Source organism: Ipomoea nil, unplaced genomic scaffold (genome assembly GCF_001879475.1).
Source record: "Ipomoea nil cultivar Tokyo-kokei standard unplaced genomic scaffold, Asagao_1.1 scaffold0688, whole genome shotgun sequence".
Classification (NCBI taxonomy): Eukaryota; Viridiplantae; Streptophyta; class Magnoliopsida; order Solanales; family Convolvulaceae; genus Ipomoea; species Ipomoea nil.
The window spans coordinates 4,927,859-4,946,820 of NW_017617116.1; the positions used below are offsets into that span (position 1 = coordinate 4,927,859).

Consider the following 18,962-nt stretch of genomic DNA (forward strand, 5'->3'; position numbering starts at 1 on the left):
GATATACAAATGAATGACTTAATATCCCAGAGAATGAGAAAATTCGAACTACTGTTATTACTGTAGTCTGTAGGGGCTGAAATCGTGAAAAGGTTACTGTTTAATAGCGTTTACATATGCAAAACTGCGAAGCAGAATCATGCACACTACAGCATCTTCTATGTGTTTTTCCCTTGAGATCATATATGGGAAGTACATGCTTAGCAAATCTAATGCAATTTTTCAGGCAAAAATATTTCATCATTCATAGCTCAGAGCTTATTCATAAGAACATAAGCGGCTAAAACAAAAAAGAATGGGTTTAGCCTAGCGGTTCTTGACTTGCATCTGTATCAACGAAGTTGCGAGCGTAGTTAGTCTCGTATGCATAATCGTCTTCTAGGGCCTGCATAGTTCGGCCAAATACAAAATGTTTGGTTCCCATAGTGGTGAAAGGCAGAAGACCGAAAGCCCGGGCAGTCTTGATCTCCCTAGCAATCTTCCTTTGAGCCTTGGCACTTATTTTAGTCTATAATCAAGAAGGGAAGGGTCATTAGATACAATACTCAGTCTTCATAGTCCATTACCAATTTGATTAAAGTTAACGGATTGATTTGATTGTTTACCTTGTTTCTCTTGATGATAATTCCAGCATCTGTAATAAAATTAGCAAGGAATCTCACATTCTGAACACAAAGTAAAAAAAGAAAAGGTTAATAGCCCATCCTATCACGGTGATAAAATATCCAGATAAAAAGGCATATTTTATCATAAGGTAATAAAACACAGAAGATCACAAATGACATATCAGGAGACAGGAGCATATGACAGCACAATAGCTTAAGGTGGTGATTATCTTTGCTAAAATCCTGCACCTATCATTGGGGAGTATCAAAAAATAGATTTTGCATGTGATGAGCTCAGAAGAAATAAGTCAACAGGAACAGACTGAAACTGGCTAGCAAACCAGAACATCCTGCCAACTAAACATATGCTACTTAGTTAGTGTTCCACAGTAAAGCAGTTCCAACAATTTAGTGTATACTTTTAAATTGACTTGGCAAACTACTCGTTATTTTAGCTTTTCCTGATTTAAGGATAAGAATCTGAAATTTCTATGCCATTCTCTACTACAACCTTTATAGTTTCAAGTGCTGTAACGCAACCTTAAGTAGTAATTTATAAGGGCTGCATCACATGAGGAGCAAATATGGCTTAGGTTATTGTTACAAAGCATAAATAGGGCACAATGTATTGCAGGGATATAGGCAAAAAGAACATAATAGAAATATTAAATAACATAGAACCAAGAATACACACCCTGAAATCAGCTTTCTGCAATACTTCTTCTGTTGTTGTTTCAAACCCTGACCTTTTCGGTTGCTTCTGTACTCCTGGTTTTCTAAGATCAAGATCCTAAATTGAACAATGAAAAATAACAATGGCATGAGAATGACTAACAAGAATTACTGTGCTAAGAGGGAATAATTGTATCATAAAGTGGATACCATTCAAATGAACATGACATAAATTACTGCAGACCAAATCATGGTATATTGTAAATCAATACTTCATGGGCAATACCTTGATATCGTAAGTATTCCCAGGCCAAAAAGTTACATCCTTTCTGAAAGAGTAATCTTCTTTATCAACTTCTTCAGGGTCATACTCAAAATATCTGGCTGCCTCCTTCAACTTATTATCCATCCCATCAGACAATGTGTTAAAACTCTCATCTAGATCATCTAAGAATGCAGAACTGTTTTCAGAATTGATGTTGGAGCCCTGCCAAAATCTATTATGATCTCTCTCAGCCTTATCAAGGTGTCGGTAAAAGGAGTTATTAGTTTGACTTTTCCCACCATTATCACCAAAAATCCGTTGCTCAAAGTCATCAGCGGACTCAACTGAGCTTCGATTAAGCTTGTTAACATCTGTACCAATAAACAAAATATATATAGAATCCTGAATGTAGGAACATGAGATTATTGGAGACCTTAACAAGAAATACAGTGCAAACCGTATCCTGGATTAGTAGAAAAGGTCCTGATCACTTGAGGACTGAGAAATTTACGAGAAAGGCCAGCATTAGCATGATACAAGATACCTTGAATAAGTTTCATCCTGAAAATAACCAAGCACCACAGATGTCATTTATATTAGCTATGTTGTACACTGGCCTAACAAGCCAGCCAAGAGTCAAATTCAGATTTAGATTACAAAGGAATAATTACAAAACATATTTGTCCAGCCACAATGACTCAAAAGAATAATTAAGATCTGGAGGCACCCCAACTCAGATTCATGAAAAGAAAAATAAGTAATACAGTGCTTTGAATCAGCCGTCTTTTCCCTCTAAGAGGTGCCAAGGAAAGTAGAATTGAACAAGTAATGATTGGACGAAAATGGCATGGAGACTGACTGTGGAACCATGCAATTTGTAAGTTGTAACAAGTCACACACTCATACACATAATTCATGCAATAAGACCACTAGACCAGTGTAAACACAATGCCCTACACCAACATCATATACAAGTGGAACTAAATTTAGATTAAAAGAACATACAATATCATTTTTTTTTTTTTTTTAAAAAGAAGAGCAACTCCATAGTGCTCAGTATTAAGTTTCTCTATACCCAAAAAACAAAACAATTTTGGGATCATACTACAATTCAACTTCCATAGAATAAGAATTTTCCTTTCAGTTACAGGTTTCCAAGGACAGATGCAGTAAAATTTTTAATCTTTATCAGCACTGAGATGAGTAATTAGATAGTACTTCAAATTCAAAGTTTTCAGCTTTCTATCCATTTCAAGTCAGATTTAACCTCAATTTGTTCTGTTTAGCATAAATACAAAAACCTATCAATCTATCTTACCTTACAATGACGATTGTTCTTCAACCATTTCGCATCTATTTGACATGATATGCCAACCCAAAATTCTAATCCCTCACTTAAAGTGAGCCCACTTTAAATTGATAAAGTAGACGAATATGACCAAAAAAAAAAGAGAAAAGAAACAGCTGAGATTGTCTAAATCCGTAGCTGATTAAACTGAAAACGATAGACCTTTAGCAAGCACATGCGAAGAACCTTTGAGCAAACAAATGTGAAAAATACTACAAATCTATCAACAAAAGATGGAGCTAAACTGCCAGAAAACATGAAATTATCACTCCTCTAGGGTTTTAGTTAATGAATTAAACAGAGATTTGGAGAGAACTTACCTCTTCTAATTCGAGGAACGAGGGAGGCGCGCAGAGCAGAAGAAGTTGAGGGCCCGAACCCGGTTTCAACTTTCAAGTACAGATGTTGTCTCGACTATGGGCCTGGGCTCACTTTCTATAAGTGGGCCTTCATTTCTTTACAAAATGGGTTCTCTTTTGGGCCTTCACTACTTTATTATTATTATTATTATTTTTAAAATACATTAGGTATCCCAACTTATACTAGACTAATCCTAAACTCCATAGCCCCTTTTCAAAATTCGCTAGAGGAGGTAAATGACGATTCGAGCCGTCAGTCGTTCCTAGGTTCTTACCCCTACTTGAACACTTTGTACACAATGAGTCTTCAATATCACTATTTTTTTTTTTAGATATTCTATTTTTTTACAAAACTCATTTTAATTGTTCAAGTCAAGCAGGTTGCAATGTAACTATAAAATCGGAGAATCGATTTTTATATGTGTGCGCCGTATTAAATAGTTCTCAATGACCAGGACTATGTGGTCCAATGGTATCTGGGTTGGACTTTCATTTGGAAGATTGTGAGTTCAAGTCTTGGAAGCGTAAGCATTTACAAAGTAAAAGTCAAGCTCTGCGGTTGTAACTCAAACCAAATTGAAGTTAATTTTACAAAGGTGGAGATATTAGATTATCATATCAGATATTATACACCAAAATAATACTTCTTTTTGTTTTTATTTTTTATTTTTACGTCCAAGGGATCGGAGGGTCATCCACCATATCAGCAAAAAAAATAGTTTTAACTCCAACGTAACTATGCTTCTTCCCGATCGAACACGAACACCAAACGATAAATAATCACCAAGATTCTTGAATAATATAATTAATTTGCATAAAAATTAGTTTCTCTATTGATATGTCTTGTTACCTAATGCTAAATGTGACAATGATTGTTACGTAAATATAAAGTTAAATGGGCATCCGTTTAGTATTCTGCCATTGATATGTGACGATGATTTGCTATGCAAGTATATATAAATAAAATTGTATATTTATTACTAGTTATTACTTTTGGCGTAATAATAAGTGTTTGATCTTGAAAAACATAGTACAAATATGCTTATCAATTATGAAACAAAATATAATATGCTTTTCAAGCTAGGGTGACTCTTTATGGGAACTGCCTATATATTGCTACTTTCGGTTTGAGACAGTCAACTATGAGCAACTTACGCTGGTTTATCTTTTTGTAGTATTTTACCGACTAAGGTTACAAAGTAGACTTTACCCCAAATGTACATTTGGATAGTGGATGCAAGTTTTTTCCGTAAATTAAGGATATATATAAAAAAAAAATAAAAGAAATTATTAATAACATAGAAAATTATGGATAAAGATGATTTTGGTATATTATCATCTAAGGATATGACTTCTTTTTTAATTTTCCCCATATATGTCACATTTGAGGGATCTACTTTTGACAAAATTGTTAGTTGTACAAATACACGAAAGGCATCCAAACCCTTTTTAAAAAAAATAAATTTCTATCCCTTTTCCCACACGTATATATATAATATAATGGCTATCATCAAATTAACATAATAGTGAGCGGGTAGGGTATGATCGAATTGAATGAGATGGCGTTAATTAATTTATTCCAATTTAATATGAGGTCTCACTTAAAACGCATAAAAATATGTTGTCGCTTTTGAAGTCCTCGAGCATTCCTACCTTACACGAATAGAATTAGTCGAGAAAAAAAGCATTTAATAAACAGGAAAATACCACTAACCCTACTACTACAAAAGAAATTATATGAGACTTCCAGCTACGAAGAATATCAATTATTTTCCATTTTGTGTCTGCACCAAAGAATATTCCATTGTATAAATAACTTCATATATATATATATATATACACACACACACACACACAAACACTCTCTGACACAGATAATAATAATCCTCATGCATATAACTTTAAACATGAATTAGAATTTTGGTCCATTCTGATTCCTCTTTTAGAGTTGTTGCCAGCCTCTCAAGTTCTTCCAATGTGTTTGTTGCATTGTTCATAGATTCATATTGGCTTTTACTTTGATTGATAGCACTACATGGCTCTTTGGTTTCTTTCCACGTCTTTCACGATGCATTCGTTTCGTGTAAGATAAGATCGAGTGTTTGTACGTGTTAAATACTTGAATTGAAAAAAGACTCGAAATATGTAAATAGTTTGAATTATTTTATATAATTGTACTACGAACTTTCTGATCACCATCTGACGTGGTTGGAAGGATATGATTTCAAAATTCTCTAATTTTCGTCCAATTTTTAGGATATAATAAAAAACGATGGTAAGTTTAGCAATTTTCCAACTATGAACATTAGTAAAATATGCGTGTAAGTAAACAAATGTAGTGTGACATTTTTGGTATGGCCACTGATTTCCTTAGTCAAGGTACATTAGAACCCCACATATTGAGATTGATCTTGTTCGTGACGGATAAGACTTTAAAGGGTGACAAAACATTCCCTCATAGAATTTAAGATATTTGCATTCCAGGGTTCAAATATGAGATCTCTGGTGACATTGTTTATACATGATTAGTTATATACATGTATATGGTATACATTATTATTATATTTATATATGTTGATTGATAGTCAATTAATGCAATTAAAATATATTTTCAATTTTGTGACATTGACATTTTGGTTCTCACATGTTCACTTTGGTGTTGGAAGGCAGATTCGTATCACCAAAATGAAGCAAAAAGATATGCAATTCCACATATATATAACTCTACAAGTAAAAGATATGGAAAAAAAAAAAACTAAAATTCATGTTTTATTAATATTTTATTGATAATTTGATAGCTGTAATTTGTCCCACAAATATACCACTTCATCTTGTGAACCTACAGGCTAAATCACAAAATTAAGGTACTTTTAACAGGCTGTATGAATTGAAATAAGTAAAATATTATAATTAAATAAAACGTTATTCATAAAAAGAGTTAATTTCATTGTGTGTCCTAAATTTATAGGTGGCAGTCCACTTTTAGTCATTTTTTATCAGAACATTCATTTTTAGTCCTATTATTATTGTTGTGACATGACCAATTTTGGTCCTCTATAAAAAAAAAAAAAGCATTGAAATTGCGTTAAATACAAGAGCATTTCGCTCTTCAATTATGAACTTTTTTAAAAAGTAAACATAACATACAGAACGGGTGAAAGCATTTTGTATTAAAAAGATAAAAATGTCATATTTAACGAAATTTCAATGATTTTTTGATAGAGGGCCAAAATTAATCCTGTCACAATAATATTAGGACCAAAAGGAAATATTTTGATAAAAGATAGACTAAAAATAAACTATCACCTATAAATCTAAGACTAAAAATAGAATAACTCTTCATCAAAATAAGACAGCAAATCATCTCGCTAAAGGTATCTTTAATTCGTTATGGTGTTTGAGGTTTTGAAACGGTTGAGGTTACGTTCCTCTTGCCTCTAGAATTGTTTCCAAAAGATTGAATTCTCAACCTTAAAGACCCCATACGTTTCGGCCCGACAATCGATAGAACATCTGGGAGGATATAAATCATGGTAACTCGAATGAACACAGATGTTAAATCTTTGCTTATTGCGGCACACAAAGAGCCCCCTCACTTTGAGAGGTTGCTTCCACACTAATGAGACTCGACCCCAGATCATTGTTCCCGAACTTCACCCCTTCGACCAACTGACCTGCCCATTCGGGCAAGACAACTCTTGCATGGTTTGGTCGAGAGTTAGTGGCGCAATACACAGACACAAGGATTATTAATTGATGAAAAACGCCATTAATGCATCTAGGTAGCTTGCTTGCAATGTGTTGTTTAATTCGGGTAAAGTTTATTTACCCAGAAATTATTATTACCCTTATTATTATATATAAGAATGAGGAGGAGAAAAAAAATAAAAACTGGGAAATATAATGGCAGACGGAAATGAATAATTAATTAATGTGAGATGAAGATAGTAAGTAAAATTAATGAATATTTAGTGGGGCGTGGCCGGAACGTATAGTATAGGCAAGGCAATGATGCATAGACAGAAGTAGAAATGGCATTGAATTGAAGACGACAATTCAAGCAAAAAGACAGCCTCATATGCATGGACATGACGCACCTTTACAACTCCTAGTTAATAGTACGATATATCGAATACCATAATTTTCAAGAACAATAACATATATGCTCACAAAATCTTGAACAAAATCTCTAGCCATGCTCCTCAAATCACAGCCACCAATATATTCTCCAATTCAACCATATATACATATAAAGGTCACAAATGATAAAATTCAGTGGGGGTGGGGTGGGGTGGGGGGAGTCATATAATACAGGACCATGTTTGATCAACTATACGGGAGTCACATGGTTTCAAGTTCGATCAACTCTTAATGGTAGTTCACTGCTGGAAATTATGGAATTTCCGACCACCTGAAAGTGATATTAAATCAAGTCGAAAGCCTTGTTTCGACCACTTTTGGGCCGGAAAAATCGTTGTTGCTATTTCTGACCACTTTTTGCTTTCGACTTAATTTAAGATCACTTTCAGGTGGTCGGAAATTCCATAATTTTCAGCCGTGATTATTTATTGGCATTCTTGATTTGAGTCAGTAAATTATAGACTACCACATTGATTGTAGTCTGTTGTTGGCTAGGATCACAAGTTGGAAATGATTAACAACTTTAAATGAGGAATAATCTCGATCATTTGCATTTTCCCTTATTTTTGAGTCGTTGATAATTTCATATTAACGGTTAACATTAGTTCTTCTTTTTTTTTTTTTTTTTTTTTTTTTTCCGAAAGATTTGTTTTCGATCACTTGAATATACTATATTGACACACATGTATATTTAAAAAAAATAATAAAATAAAATTAGCATGCATTATCATTTAATTTAGTGATGAAAGTATGGCTTGAAAAGGGGGTAGAAAAAGCTAGGGAGGCACCATGCCTTGGCCTCAACTTTTTACATTTTGGTGCTATAGTGCTACAATAGCTGATGTGATCAAAATGGATTGAGAGCCTATAAATCTACATGTAGATACTGTTATTAATAGCATTGAGTTGATACAAAATCTTGATAATCCTAAATTCGGGGTTAATAATAAATACATTTAAGTTAGAGGATTAATCAGGGTTTCATTTTATTTAAATAAAATTTTATATTTAAATAAACTTCATAAATATAATAAAATGTCCCAAGAGGCCAATAAACGTTCTACAAATATGGCGTGGCAATAGATTATTTGATATTTGAAAGAATTAGGGGTGTTTGGTAGGTAGCTGTTAGCTTATTTAAGTTACTGGGTTTGACTAGTTGATAATATTAGTTTATTGTAGAAAGATATTTGGTAAATTAGTTATTAGCTGATAGCTGATTATATCCAAAATATCCGGCCTTCTCAAAAAACGGATCGAGAAAATTGTTTTGAGCATATTTTTAGATTTTAACATTTTGAAACAATAAGCTGTTACAAAAAATTAATTAATCAAACACTCATATTAGCTGAAAAGCTAACTATGTTACTAGACAGGACCTTAATGGACTAAAAAAGAGTGCATTCTAAGACTTTATGAGTGAATATTGGACTTCAAACATGGAATGTCAAGTACTTCAATTATTGACCTAAATTACTAGATAAATGTGGAACAATTAGTCAAATGAAAGAGATTTAGGTTGTTAAAATGTAGGGATTTTCTTCCACATACAACAGAATTGTGTACAGAAAATCCCAAATTATTATTAGCTTTAGCAGAAAAGTCATATATATGCATGCATGGTCGTCAACTCTTGTTACAACTCGAATGTTCGATCGAGAGGAATATCTCAACATGATATATAATCAGCACTACCATTGTGTCCCAATACTAAAAGGTCTTGCATATAAAGCATGCACGCCCAATCATGTATATATAATATAATCCACTCAATTAATACTTTGATTTATGAGAATCCGGTACCAATTCAAAGCGAGCTATGGGTAAAACCCTCCCTGTAACTTTAACTATTAGTAGATAAATCAGTCTTGATTGTATACATTTGCTTTGTTTCGAAAATACAAGTTTGCTTAATTAGAAAGAAGCTTAGTTGTTATGTATGAGGAAGTTAAAAGTTTCAATTTTTACAATATATATACAAATTGTTATACAAATATTACAATATTTAACAATATATATATATATATATATATATATATATATATATATATATATATATATATAAACAGGCTGACCCATTTAACTGGCCAACCAGTTAGTTTACAAGTTGAGTTCAATTTTTCTTCACTCGTTTTTTAAAACAAGACTAGTCAAGCTCAACACATTTTGCATGTACTATCCCATTTTGAGTGCTCTACACTCAATTAATACTTCATGCTAAATATGGTTGATTTGAGTGAGAAGAACTTGAATCGCGCGGTTAAATTAAAACTCATACAATAATTATAAGGAGTTTCTTATTTTGGAATACTTATATAACGGAAATCTTTAAAAATTCGAAACCACTAACTATATGTCAATCGAAATATCTAGATTAAAAAACAGTTAACCTAATCTCGTCGTATGGATTTGCACACTCTTTGCACAACATATCCATGTTAAACATATACCATGAACCATTCGATGTCCTGCTTAATTTTCTGGTTTTGTTAATTACTTTTCTTTAGCATTTAGTTATGCTTATGTTGTAACCTTCTCTGGACTGTAAAGCGCTATATATTCCTTCAGGGTGAATCATAAATATACAATTCATTCTACTCTTTAATTACAATGCACATCCAAAATTCTTTTTTTAAGATGAAAATTAATTAGATACTAATGAATTTCCTTTTTGGAGAAAACCCTAACCCTATAATAGTGAAGAGCATTACACATGCATGCAAAACAAGAAAGGGCAGCAGAAAGCTATATATATAGGTACTAAAATGGAATGTGCAAAGAGGAAAACAAAAGGGAATTAGATACAAAGGGGAATAATATACATACAAAAGAACCAATATTATCTCCATGGCTCGCTCAATCCAAAACTAATTAAGTACAGAGAATACAAAAGAAGAGAAGAAAGAACCTCAAAATCTTCTAATAATCAACAGACCTTAAAAATCTAGCCTAGGTGCATGGATATGTTTTAAAATGAAAAATATTAATTAATTGAAGAAATATAATAATCTATTTAATTTAAAGAAGATAACCCAACTTCAAGAATCTGATCTGCACTTAGAAAAATCTCCAGGCCAACTGTGTCACTTTTAGATATGTCTATAATTCAGAGAGAGGATTAATTAATCAGCCTATTCTTCCGAGCCGGGTTCCTTTCTCAACCGGAATGGCAGCATATCCTGCAGAAGCCCGTCGTCCCGGGCGGCCGGAGAAGACGACGACGGAACGGCGAACCTCCTCTCTTGGTTGCCGGTCGATGGGGTGTAGCTCAAAGGAGGCGGCAACGGCGAGGTTATCGCGAAAAACGGCTGTTGTTGCTGCGGCATTGGGTAGTGAAAGTGGTGGTGAGGGATGACAAAAGACGACGACGACGGACTTCCGGTCCCGCCGCCGGGGGCGCTGACGCTGCCGAAGTTGGAGGCTTCCGGCATGATGATCCCAACGGTGGCGCGAGGCGTCACCGGGCACGGGTGGCCGTGGGTGCCTTCGTACGTGGTGACCACCGTCGACGGATCCTCCGACGACCTCTCCACCCGCTTCTTCACGCCGCACGCCGGCGTCGTGCACCGGTAGTAGCTCCTGTCGTCGTTCATCGAAAAAAACATTGCACCCACCCATTACATAAACAAACAAATCATAAAAAAAACAACAAAACCCAAGAAGAAAAAAACAAAACAAAACAAAAACCCCAATAATTCAAGAAAACCATGCCAAGAACAAGAACATTGAATACAGGCCCGCACAGACGGCTCAGTTGGTCCTTGATAGGTAAATTGTGAATAAAAACAGGAATAACTTAATTGGTTCTGGCGGGTAGATTGTGGGAAAGAACACAGAATACGGTGATTACAACCTAGTCTGAAACACTAAAATTGTGCAGGCTGCGTGCGTGCAGTGAATTGAATATGGTATACCTCGGAAAGGGGCTGTTTTTGACGGCTTTTTGGCCGTACTTTCGCCATCTATAACCATCGTCTAAGTGATCCACTTCACTCTTTGTCATGAACGCCACTCTTGGCTCTCTTTCCCTCTTTTGATTCTTCCTTTTGGGCTTCAACCTATTAAAAAAAAAAAAACAAATAAATTTCATTAAAAAAAAAAACACTTTTTATACTCAAAAATAAGGACTAAAAGATTTAAAGAAAAAAAAAAACAGAGGAAAAAGAAAGATTATCGAAAAATACAAATCAGATCATGCAAGTAACAGAAGTCTAATGGATCCCAATCATCCATTACTTTATCTAATGGATATTTTGGAATAATAATAATAATAAAAAGAAAAAGGGAAATGATAAGAAAACGTGTTCACACTATGTTTTTTGGGGAGAACAAGGTTAAGGAGCTTACTGTTTTTTACTTCTGTCGGATTCCTGTTCAACTTCTTCTGCCGTTGTTTTAGGGAGCTGGTCGTCAATGGCGGCTTCATTCGACGAGGAGGATATGGAGGAGGAGTTGGGGGTGGCCGGAGTGTTCACCGCCTCCGACGACTCGGGGAGAGGTTGGGAGGGTGGCGGAGGCGGCGGCGGGATCAAGAGAGGTGGCGGGGTTTGGAGGAGATCGAAGACGGTGGCGGAGTAGTCTTGGGAAGGGAAGAGATAGTCGAAGAAGCTTGAGGAAGGTGGGTTCTTGGGGTGATCAGTTTGATCGGAGGAGGGGATGTCGAAGAGGGTTTGCAGGGAAAAGGTGGCCGGAATCTGGTCGGAAAATGCAGGGTTAACCATGGGATTATTATTATTCTCGGTTTTGCTCCGCTCAGCTGCCTTGTTCTCCATAGATTTGATGATCAAAAGCATAGATTCTTCATTTGAAGGTGTTTTGTTGTTCTCCACTGTAAGAAAGAAAGAGAGAGAGAGAGAGAGGGAAGAGAGAGAGAAGAGAGATTGGGTTTTGGGGATTTTGTAGATTTTGAAGTGTTGGAAGACTTTTTCTCTCTTGTTTGGGTACTTTTTCTCTGTGGGGGTGGTATTTGGAGAACAGGTTGGCCCCAGCCTTTTACACTTGACCGCCGATCCCCGGTATACCACTCGGAAAAATATTTCTACCGCACGCTCAGTGCACGCTCTAAAATAATGGTAATAAAGTCTGAACATAAGTTACTAGTTCATTAGACAGTATATGAGAGAAGAAACTAAAGTTTGAATCTCGGTAGAGACAATATAGAGGTTATGTTTAAAGTGGACAGATTTTTTGTGCACACCTATATTTGGTCATGTTTGCTGAGTCATTGAGTCATAATAGTTTAGCCGGGGTGTGAAGGTCTTTAGAGTTGAGGATTCAACCTTTCAGAGTTGAAAAATAATGGTCATAAATTTTCTGGTCACTAAAAAAATATATTTCTATTGCTATAATTTTGTTTTAAATCTATTCATCAGCAACACTATACACCTGATAATTTTGGACACGAAACACATTATCATCAGTTTAAAGTAAAAATTTAAATTATATTATTTTGTACGAAAGAATAGAATGATTAAGAATGAAAAAGGAGTGATATAAAGACTAAAATGTGTTTGTGCAATAATAATTAAAGGTAAAAATAGTCTTTTTTTTTTCCTTTTTTTTTTAGACTAAATCGAAATTTAACTGAAAATAATGTTACTGTCAAAGAATTAGATTGTAGTTGAATTTCAACTAAAGCCTACCAAACATACACAAATTACATACAATCCTATATAATGCTTACCTCACCCAAAAAAAAAAAAAAAAAAAAATACATAAAATGCAGAGTATAGTGGGGGAAGGGCATAGAGAAGAGATTAGCAGCAATTAATGTTAGGGGGAGGACGGGGACCACCCATCCGACGGCAGTCGGCGTTTCCATACGCGGCGTTGTTGACCGGCAACCGGGAGCGTCAACTTGTTTCCGGTTACACGTGGCGATCGTGTCACTCGTCTGTTGCATTCCTGGACTTCGATTTTTTATTTTTTATTTTTTATTTTTGTTTTTTATGTAAATATTTTAATTTTACGTTTTCCCGGTTCTCCTTTTCAACTTTCTCGCCAAATTCTTCCTTGGGTGACAAGAATGTCTCGATTGCCTTCCATTTCTCCCATTATTATCGAATTTCTTTCATTTTTTCTCAATTAATAGTAAGGATGGGAATTCCCTTCAAATTTCGTTTCATTTTATTTTATACTTTGTAGATTTTGATGTATTTTAATTTGTCATCCCTAGTTAACAATATATAGAGTAGGGTTCCAATGAAAACACGTGATTAGGTGAGAATGTGAGAACAAATCGTGTGCATTCATCTAATTGTCTAGATTAGATTAAGTGTGTGCGAACGCAAATTAAATGTGTGCAAACACACTTAATCGCATTTGCACGCATTTAATTCGCGTTCGCACACACTTAATTTAATTTAGACCATTAAAAAATATTAGATGAATGCACACGATTTGTTCTTACGTTCTCACCTAAGCAAGTGTTCTCATATGATTATATATATATATATATATATATATATATATATATATATATATATATATATGAAACTAGGAAGTTTAAAGTGACAAAGGTTAGCCCGTGGATAGGAAGCCCCTAATACTAAGTCTACATGCAATCATGCATGGCCATGGGGGAGGGGGGAAGGGGTGGTGTGGGGGGCTGCCCTCTCATTTTTAAAGCAACTGTAACTAGTTGAATGGTCCACACCGTGATTAAGAGTACTATATTGTGATTAAAATTTGGTAACTAAATTAAAGTACACGTTATTGATGGTTTTAATTTCACCAAAAATTGGTAGCTCCACTTCAACAAATCAAAATTTTTGTGTATGTTCATGGATTTAATTAATTCGGGGTGGACCGAATTATTAAACTCTAATTAACAAATAATGTAAAGAGATAGGTAAATAGGTAAAAGTGTAAAACAAGTGTTGTAGGGTTGCGGAGACCAAATATTGTATTAGATGACCGTTGCCAAGTTATTACAATGGTGGTGTAATGCTATTACAAGAGTAATTTAGGACAAGAATCTAGAATATGTCTTAATGAGACAACAATGAGACTATTTGTACATAAGAAACCCCCTAACCGCCCCCCCTAATGTGGTGGGACGGTTACAACTCCGCCTTGACCGCGTCCTATCCCGAGACTAGACTCGTAGTTTGACATGCCGAGGCCCAGTAGCCGAGACCGCTTGGCCGACTGCATGCCTTGGGCCTAGGCTACTTGGCCGAAGCCTCCTAGCCATGACCTTGGGCCGAGGTGGTATTTAGGTGAGCTGGGTTAAACACGGGGCTCAACCTCGGTGCCCCGGGTTCGCTTGAATTCTCCCTGCTCCGTTTTCTCGGGTCTGTTTGCTTCATTTATAATATATCCATCATATGTCTTATATGTTACTCTAAGATGATAAATGTTAGAGTGTAACAAATTATAAATTGTTTAACATATACAAAATAAATAAAAGAAGCTAACCTCTTAGGCGGAGTTAAAACATCACTGAAACATTACAGAGATTGCAAAATTTAATGTAACCGATACATAAAAAGTAGTGTTGCAATAATCCCATCTAATCAGCACCTAGGCGCCGGCTGACCGCCTAGCGTATCACCATAATCAGTGGTCTAGGAGATCAGCCTGCTAAGCGGCCGACTAGATCGCTTAGGCACTGACCGTCTAGGCATCCTAGGCACCGACTAGACCTCTTAGGCCGCGTAGTCGGCCAAATAGCTATTGTTCGTTTTTAAAAAAAAAAACAAAAATTATTTCACTCAAAACGACATCGTTTTGGGCAAAATATCCCTAAATTGTTCAAACTCTAAATTTTTAAGGTTAATATTTAATATTTTAATATTAACTATTAAAGTATTCAATAATTTATAATTATTAGTCTTAAAAACATTAAATAATTTTTTTAAAAATAAAAAATACAATAAAAAATACACGGACGATTAGGCGCCGATTAATCACCACCTAGGCACCTCCCAGACACCCGAGGATCACTATAGGTTTTTTTCAACCATGATAAAAAGTAACGAAATAGAAATGAAATTATGGTGAGTTAGTGAACAAAAAATGCCTAAGATTTTTTTTTGTTTTTTTTTGTTTTTGAAAATGCCTAAGAATTATTGAAAGTGGGATTTGGTGAACAGATGTATACAATTTGATATTAAGTATCAAATTTAAATTGACTTGATTTATTTTCTAAAGAGTTTAAGAAAAAATTCATAAGCTTTAATATATAGTATGACGAAATTAAAAATCTTGAATTGTTAAAAAAAAAATATTATAGAAAGCGTGTGAAAGAATCTGGTTTGGGTGTGGGTGTGGTACACATGTCCGACATCGGATTGGAGGCACAGGCGGTACAGATCCCCACGTCACGCACACCTTTGTTTTCCCACATATTCATCTTTTGTTTTGCTTTGTTTTTATTTATTTATTTATTTTTATTTTTATAATTACATATAAATATTAAAAATTGTATTATATTCTAACTAATTTAAAGTTGATCGAAGTCATATTGGACATTAGAACGGCTACTTCACTATTCTCCTGTATTGGACATACGAATGATATATTACCATGACAAATGATGAAATTTGTTTGTTCATGTAATATTATTTATAAATTAAATATTTACGAATTTTGTTGATATACTTACAAATTTTCATTGATAAAATTGACTTTTGTTGTAGTGTAACTTATTTAAATGGATCAATAGTTTATTATAATTTTAAATTGATATTAGCTTAATTAAAGTTTTTAAATTCGAATGCATCCATGAATGTAATGAACAAAATAATAATAATAATAATAATAATAATAATAATAATAATAATAATAAACCATCCCAACTTGGTTGCTTGGGAGTTCGAACCCCCTTTTCATATGAAAAAATCAATCTCGCCAGCATTTTACCCATTAATTGGGCCAGTATGGTGCGGGCTTAAATGTGCCTCTTATAGTTAGGGCGTGCTCAGGACACCTCGTAGTCTGACAAAAAAAATATAATAATAGTTAATTTTATAAAAATATAATAATAGTTAATTTTATTTCTGGTCCTATATTTATAGGTAGCAATCTACTTTTAGTCATTTTTTATTTTTATTTTTTAAAAAAATATTCACATTTGGTCATAGTATTATTGTGACATGACCACTTGGTCTCCATAAGCAAAACCATTTAAATTATGAAAAATATAAGGGTATTTAAGTCATCAATTATGAATTTTTTAAAAAAATTAAAAATAAAAATATTGCGGGTCAACCCACTTTGTATTAAAAAAAAATCAAAATATCATTGTATTTAACGATATTTCAACAATTTAGAAATTACGAATCTACAGTTTAGAAATTATGATTCTACAGTATAGAAATTATGAATCTATAGTATAGAAATTATGGATCTATAGTATAAAAATTATGGATCTAATTCTGTGTGCACCTTGCATAGTGCACACGGTTGCACAGCATAACGCTCTGTGAGAAAGGACTACTCAATATCGAGAAATGGTTTGGAGTGGTTTAGCGTGAGAGTTATTCGGTCGTCTAGAAATGCTATATGGTACTTAATAAGGTGCGTGAAGCGTCTAGACTCTAGATTCGGTCACCACAAGTACTAACTTATCAAATTATAAAATTTGAACACAATTTCTATTCAATATCAACTTCTCAACTTACAAATTTTTAACAAAATTTTTCTATTTAATGTCAACTTTCTCAATTTAAGATTTAAAAAAAAAAAAAAAAAACAAAAAAAAACAAAAGTGCTATTTAATGTGACACATTAAGAGAAAACATCAATAATTGTCTCTCCGGCCGTGTCATGCACCATTCTCGGCTTGTCGTGTGTGACGGATAATAAACAATATAAAAGCATTCACATCAGTGAATATTATAGAGATATTGTTAGATAAATTATTTTGGGTGAGGATAATAACAAATGTGGGGTGGAGTTATTTGTAAAAATATTTGTTCTGCAAATTTAAGGATAATGTCAGAAAAAAAGAAAAAAAAATAAAAAACAACACTGACTGTGCGCGTTACACGGGCGCGTGCGCGTCAGGCGCGCTGACAGCGCGCGCCTGACGCGGCAGGTTTTTATTATTATTTTTTCTAATTTTTGTTTTGTTATTTATTTTTTCGGGGGATTGGGAAAAATAACATTAATAATTTTGGGGTGATGTTGTATGTACTATGTTCTCAGCGAAAGAGTCGCGACATATTACAACATGAAGCCTGCAATCATGGAAAATCAGTTCCGAGTGTCTTCCTTCGGGGAAGACTTCCTTCTGTAGATTTTGGAAGCAGAGTTATTTTTTGTCAATTCAACCAACACAAGACAAAAGATGTTACAAACAGTTATACGTTACATTCATTATTATTATACTACTGAGTATGTTACAATGTAGTAAAGCCAGTCCCCTACCACTTAGTGTACTGACCGTTGGGACGGATGATTATTAGTCTTCCGGCTATCGGCTAGTATCTGTCCATACATATTTTCTAAACCTACTAAAGCACAAAGAGTTAATGCCCCCACTGGGGTTTGAACATGTGACCTCTCATCTGGGAAAGTCACAATTATGTCGCTCGACCACAAAGTCTTTAGCTTACATTCATTATTAATTTCCGAAAACTCACACTATAAAATTGATCATATAACATCTCAGTCGAACCCATGACACATAGTCTTTTTAATGCAATTTACCTCTCTTGTATGATTTGTGTCTATTAGGAGTTTACCCAAGTCATACCCTCAAGTAGAAGCTGTGGGTTTCCTTCGTCACCAACAAAAAAAAATTATACACCTTCTGGGTCGAGTCTGTCGCTTAGAGTTTTTCTAGTGCGGTTCACCTTTCCTTTGTAGTTTGTGACTATTATACAAGAGATTTATCCAGTGCATACTTTTAAATAGTGATTGTGGGCTTCACTCGTCACCGAAAAAATAAAGTTAATCATACAAAGAGTTTTATAGTTCAATAATATAAGTGTAGAGTTTTATATAGAAGTTCTCAAACACATATCTCTATCTCTAAAATTTAATAAAAATCTAACTTGAATAAAATTGTGTTGGTACTATGAATTGTATTAAACATTTGTTTTCTATGTTATTTATGTTATACTTTACATTTTCTTTCCAGTTTTGCCCATCATCACATTTTTTATTTTATTTTGATTAGTCCTTGACTAGAATAAAATATTTGTTAATGATTAAATGGGATTAAGTTCACCAGGACAATGTGGTCCAATGGTATCCGGGTAGGACTTCCATTAGGAAGGTTGTGAGTTCAAGACTCAATGGAGGCGTTATTAGCTCTTTGTGTTTCAGTAGGTTGAGAAAGTATATGAACAGATACTACAATGTAATAGGAGCTAGTAGCATTCAAAAAAAATGGGATTAAGTTCATTTCTTTGGTGTTTGTTACATTTTGTCACTGAATGACCAAGTATCAATGCATTTAGAAAGGCTTTAAAATATTGAGAAATTAAAAATCATATTAATGATTAAAAAAACAAGCGTCCTAGGCTCGCAAATTAAATCATCACCCACAAAATCACAATTAAACAATAAAAATAACTGAAGGGTAATGATTGTAAGTTTTTCTCATCATTCAAAACATTATT

The 18,962-nt window shown here is 34.1% G+C and overlaps 2 protein-coding genes across 5 annotated transcripts; both read right to left on the minus strand.

Annotated features, from left to right (window-relative positions):
* Positions 1-34: 34 nt before the first annotated feature.
* LOC109175871 lies at positions 35-3,293 on the minus strand. Of its 3 annotated transcripts, none has more exons than XM_019325240.1 (6): positions 3,211-3,293; positions 2,006-2,103; positions 1,564-1,913; positions 1,300-1,395; positions 606-665; positions 35-508 (listed from the first exon to the last, which is right to left on the minus strand). In XM_019325240.1, the coding sequence occupies exons 2-6, from the start codon at positions 2,100-2,102 to the stop codon at positions 302-304; spliced, it is 810 nt and encodes a 269-aa protein (XP_019180785.1). In that variant the 5' UTR covers position 2,103; positions 3,211-3,293; the 3' UTR covers positions 35-301. The 3 variants fall into 3 exon arrangements, with proteins under 3 accessions (XP_019180785.1, XP_019180783.1, XP_019180784.1); XM_019325238.1 differs by having other exon boundaries at positions 2,000-2,103; XM_019325239.1 differs by lacking the exon at positions 3,211-3,293 and adding an exon at positions 2,861-3,158 and having other exon boundaries at positions 2,000-2,103.
* A 6,846-nt stretch (positions 3,294-10,139) lies between these two features.
* Positions 10,140-18,962, minus strand: LOC109175330 (probable WRKY transcription factor 48). 2 transcript variants are annotated; one of them, XM_019324585.1, is made up of 4 exons: positions 18,957-18,962; positions 11,737-12,125; positions 11,304-11,447; positions 10,140-10,968 (listed from the first exon to the last, which is right to left on the minus strand). In XM_019324585.1, the coding sequence occupies exons 2-4, from the start codon at positions 12,108-12,110 to the stop codon at positions 10,521-10,523; spliced, it is 966 nt and encodes a 321-aa protein (XP_019180130.1). In that variant the 5' UTR covers positions 12,111-12,125; positions 18,957-18,962; the 3' UTR covers positions 10,140-10,520. The 2 variants fall into 2 exon arrangements, with proteins under 2 accessions (XP_019180130.1, XP_019180129.1); XM_019324584.1 differs by lacking the exon at positions 18,957-18,962 and having other exon boundaries at positions 11,737-12,316.

Coding starts and splice junctions, on each gene's coding strand:
- LOC109175871 (XM_019325238.1), bottom strand. CDS start 2,102: ATGAAACTTATTCAAGGTATCTTGTATCATGCTAATGCTGGCCTTTCT. Junction 1,914..1,999: donor TTCTACTAATCCAGGATACG/GTTTGCACTGTA, acceptor TTATTGGTACAG/ATGTTAACAAGCTTAATCGA. Junction 509..605: donor TTATCATCAAGAGAAACAAG/GTAAACAATCAA, acceptor TCTTGATTATAG/ACTAAAATAAGTGCCAAGGC.
- LOC109175330 (XM_019324584.1), bottom strand. CDS start 12,182: ATGCTTTTGATCATCAAATCTATGGAGAACAAGGCAGCTGAGCGGAGC. Junction 11,448..11,736: donor TCCGACAGAAGTAAAAAACA/GTAAGCTCCTTA, acceptor TTTTTTTAATAG/GTTGAAGCCCAAAAGGAAGA. Junction 10,969..11,303: donor AAAAACAGCCCCTTTCCGAG/GTATACCATATT, acceptor GAACGACGACAG/GAGCTACTACCGGTGCACGA.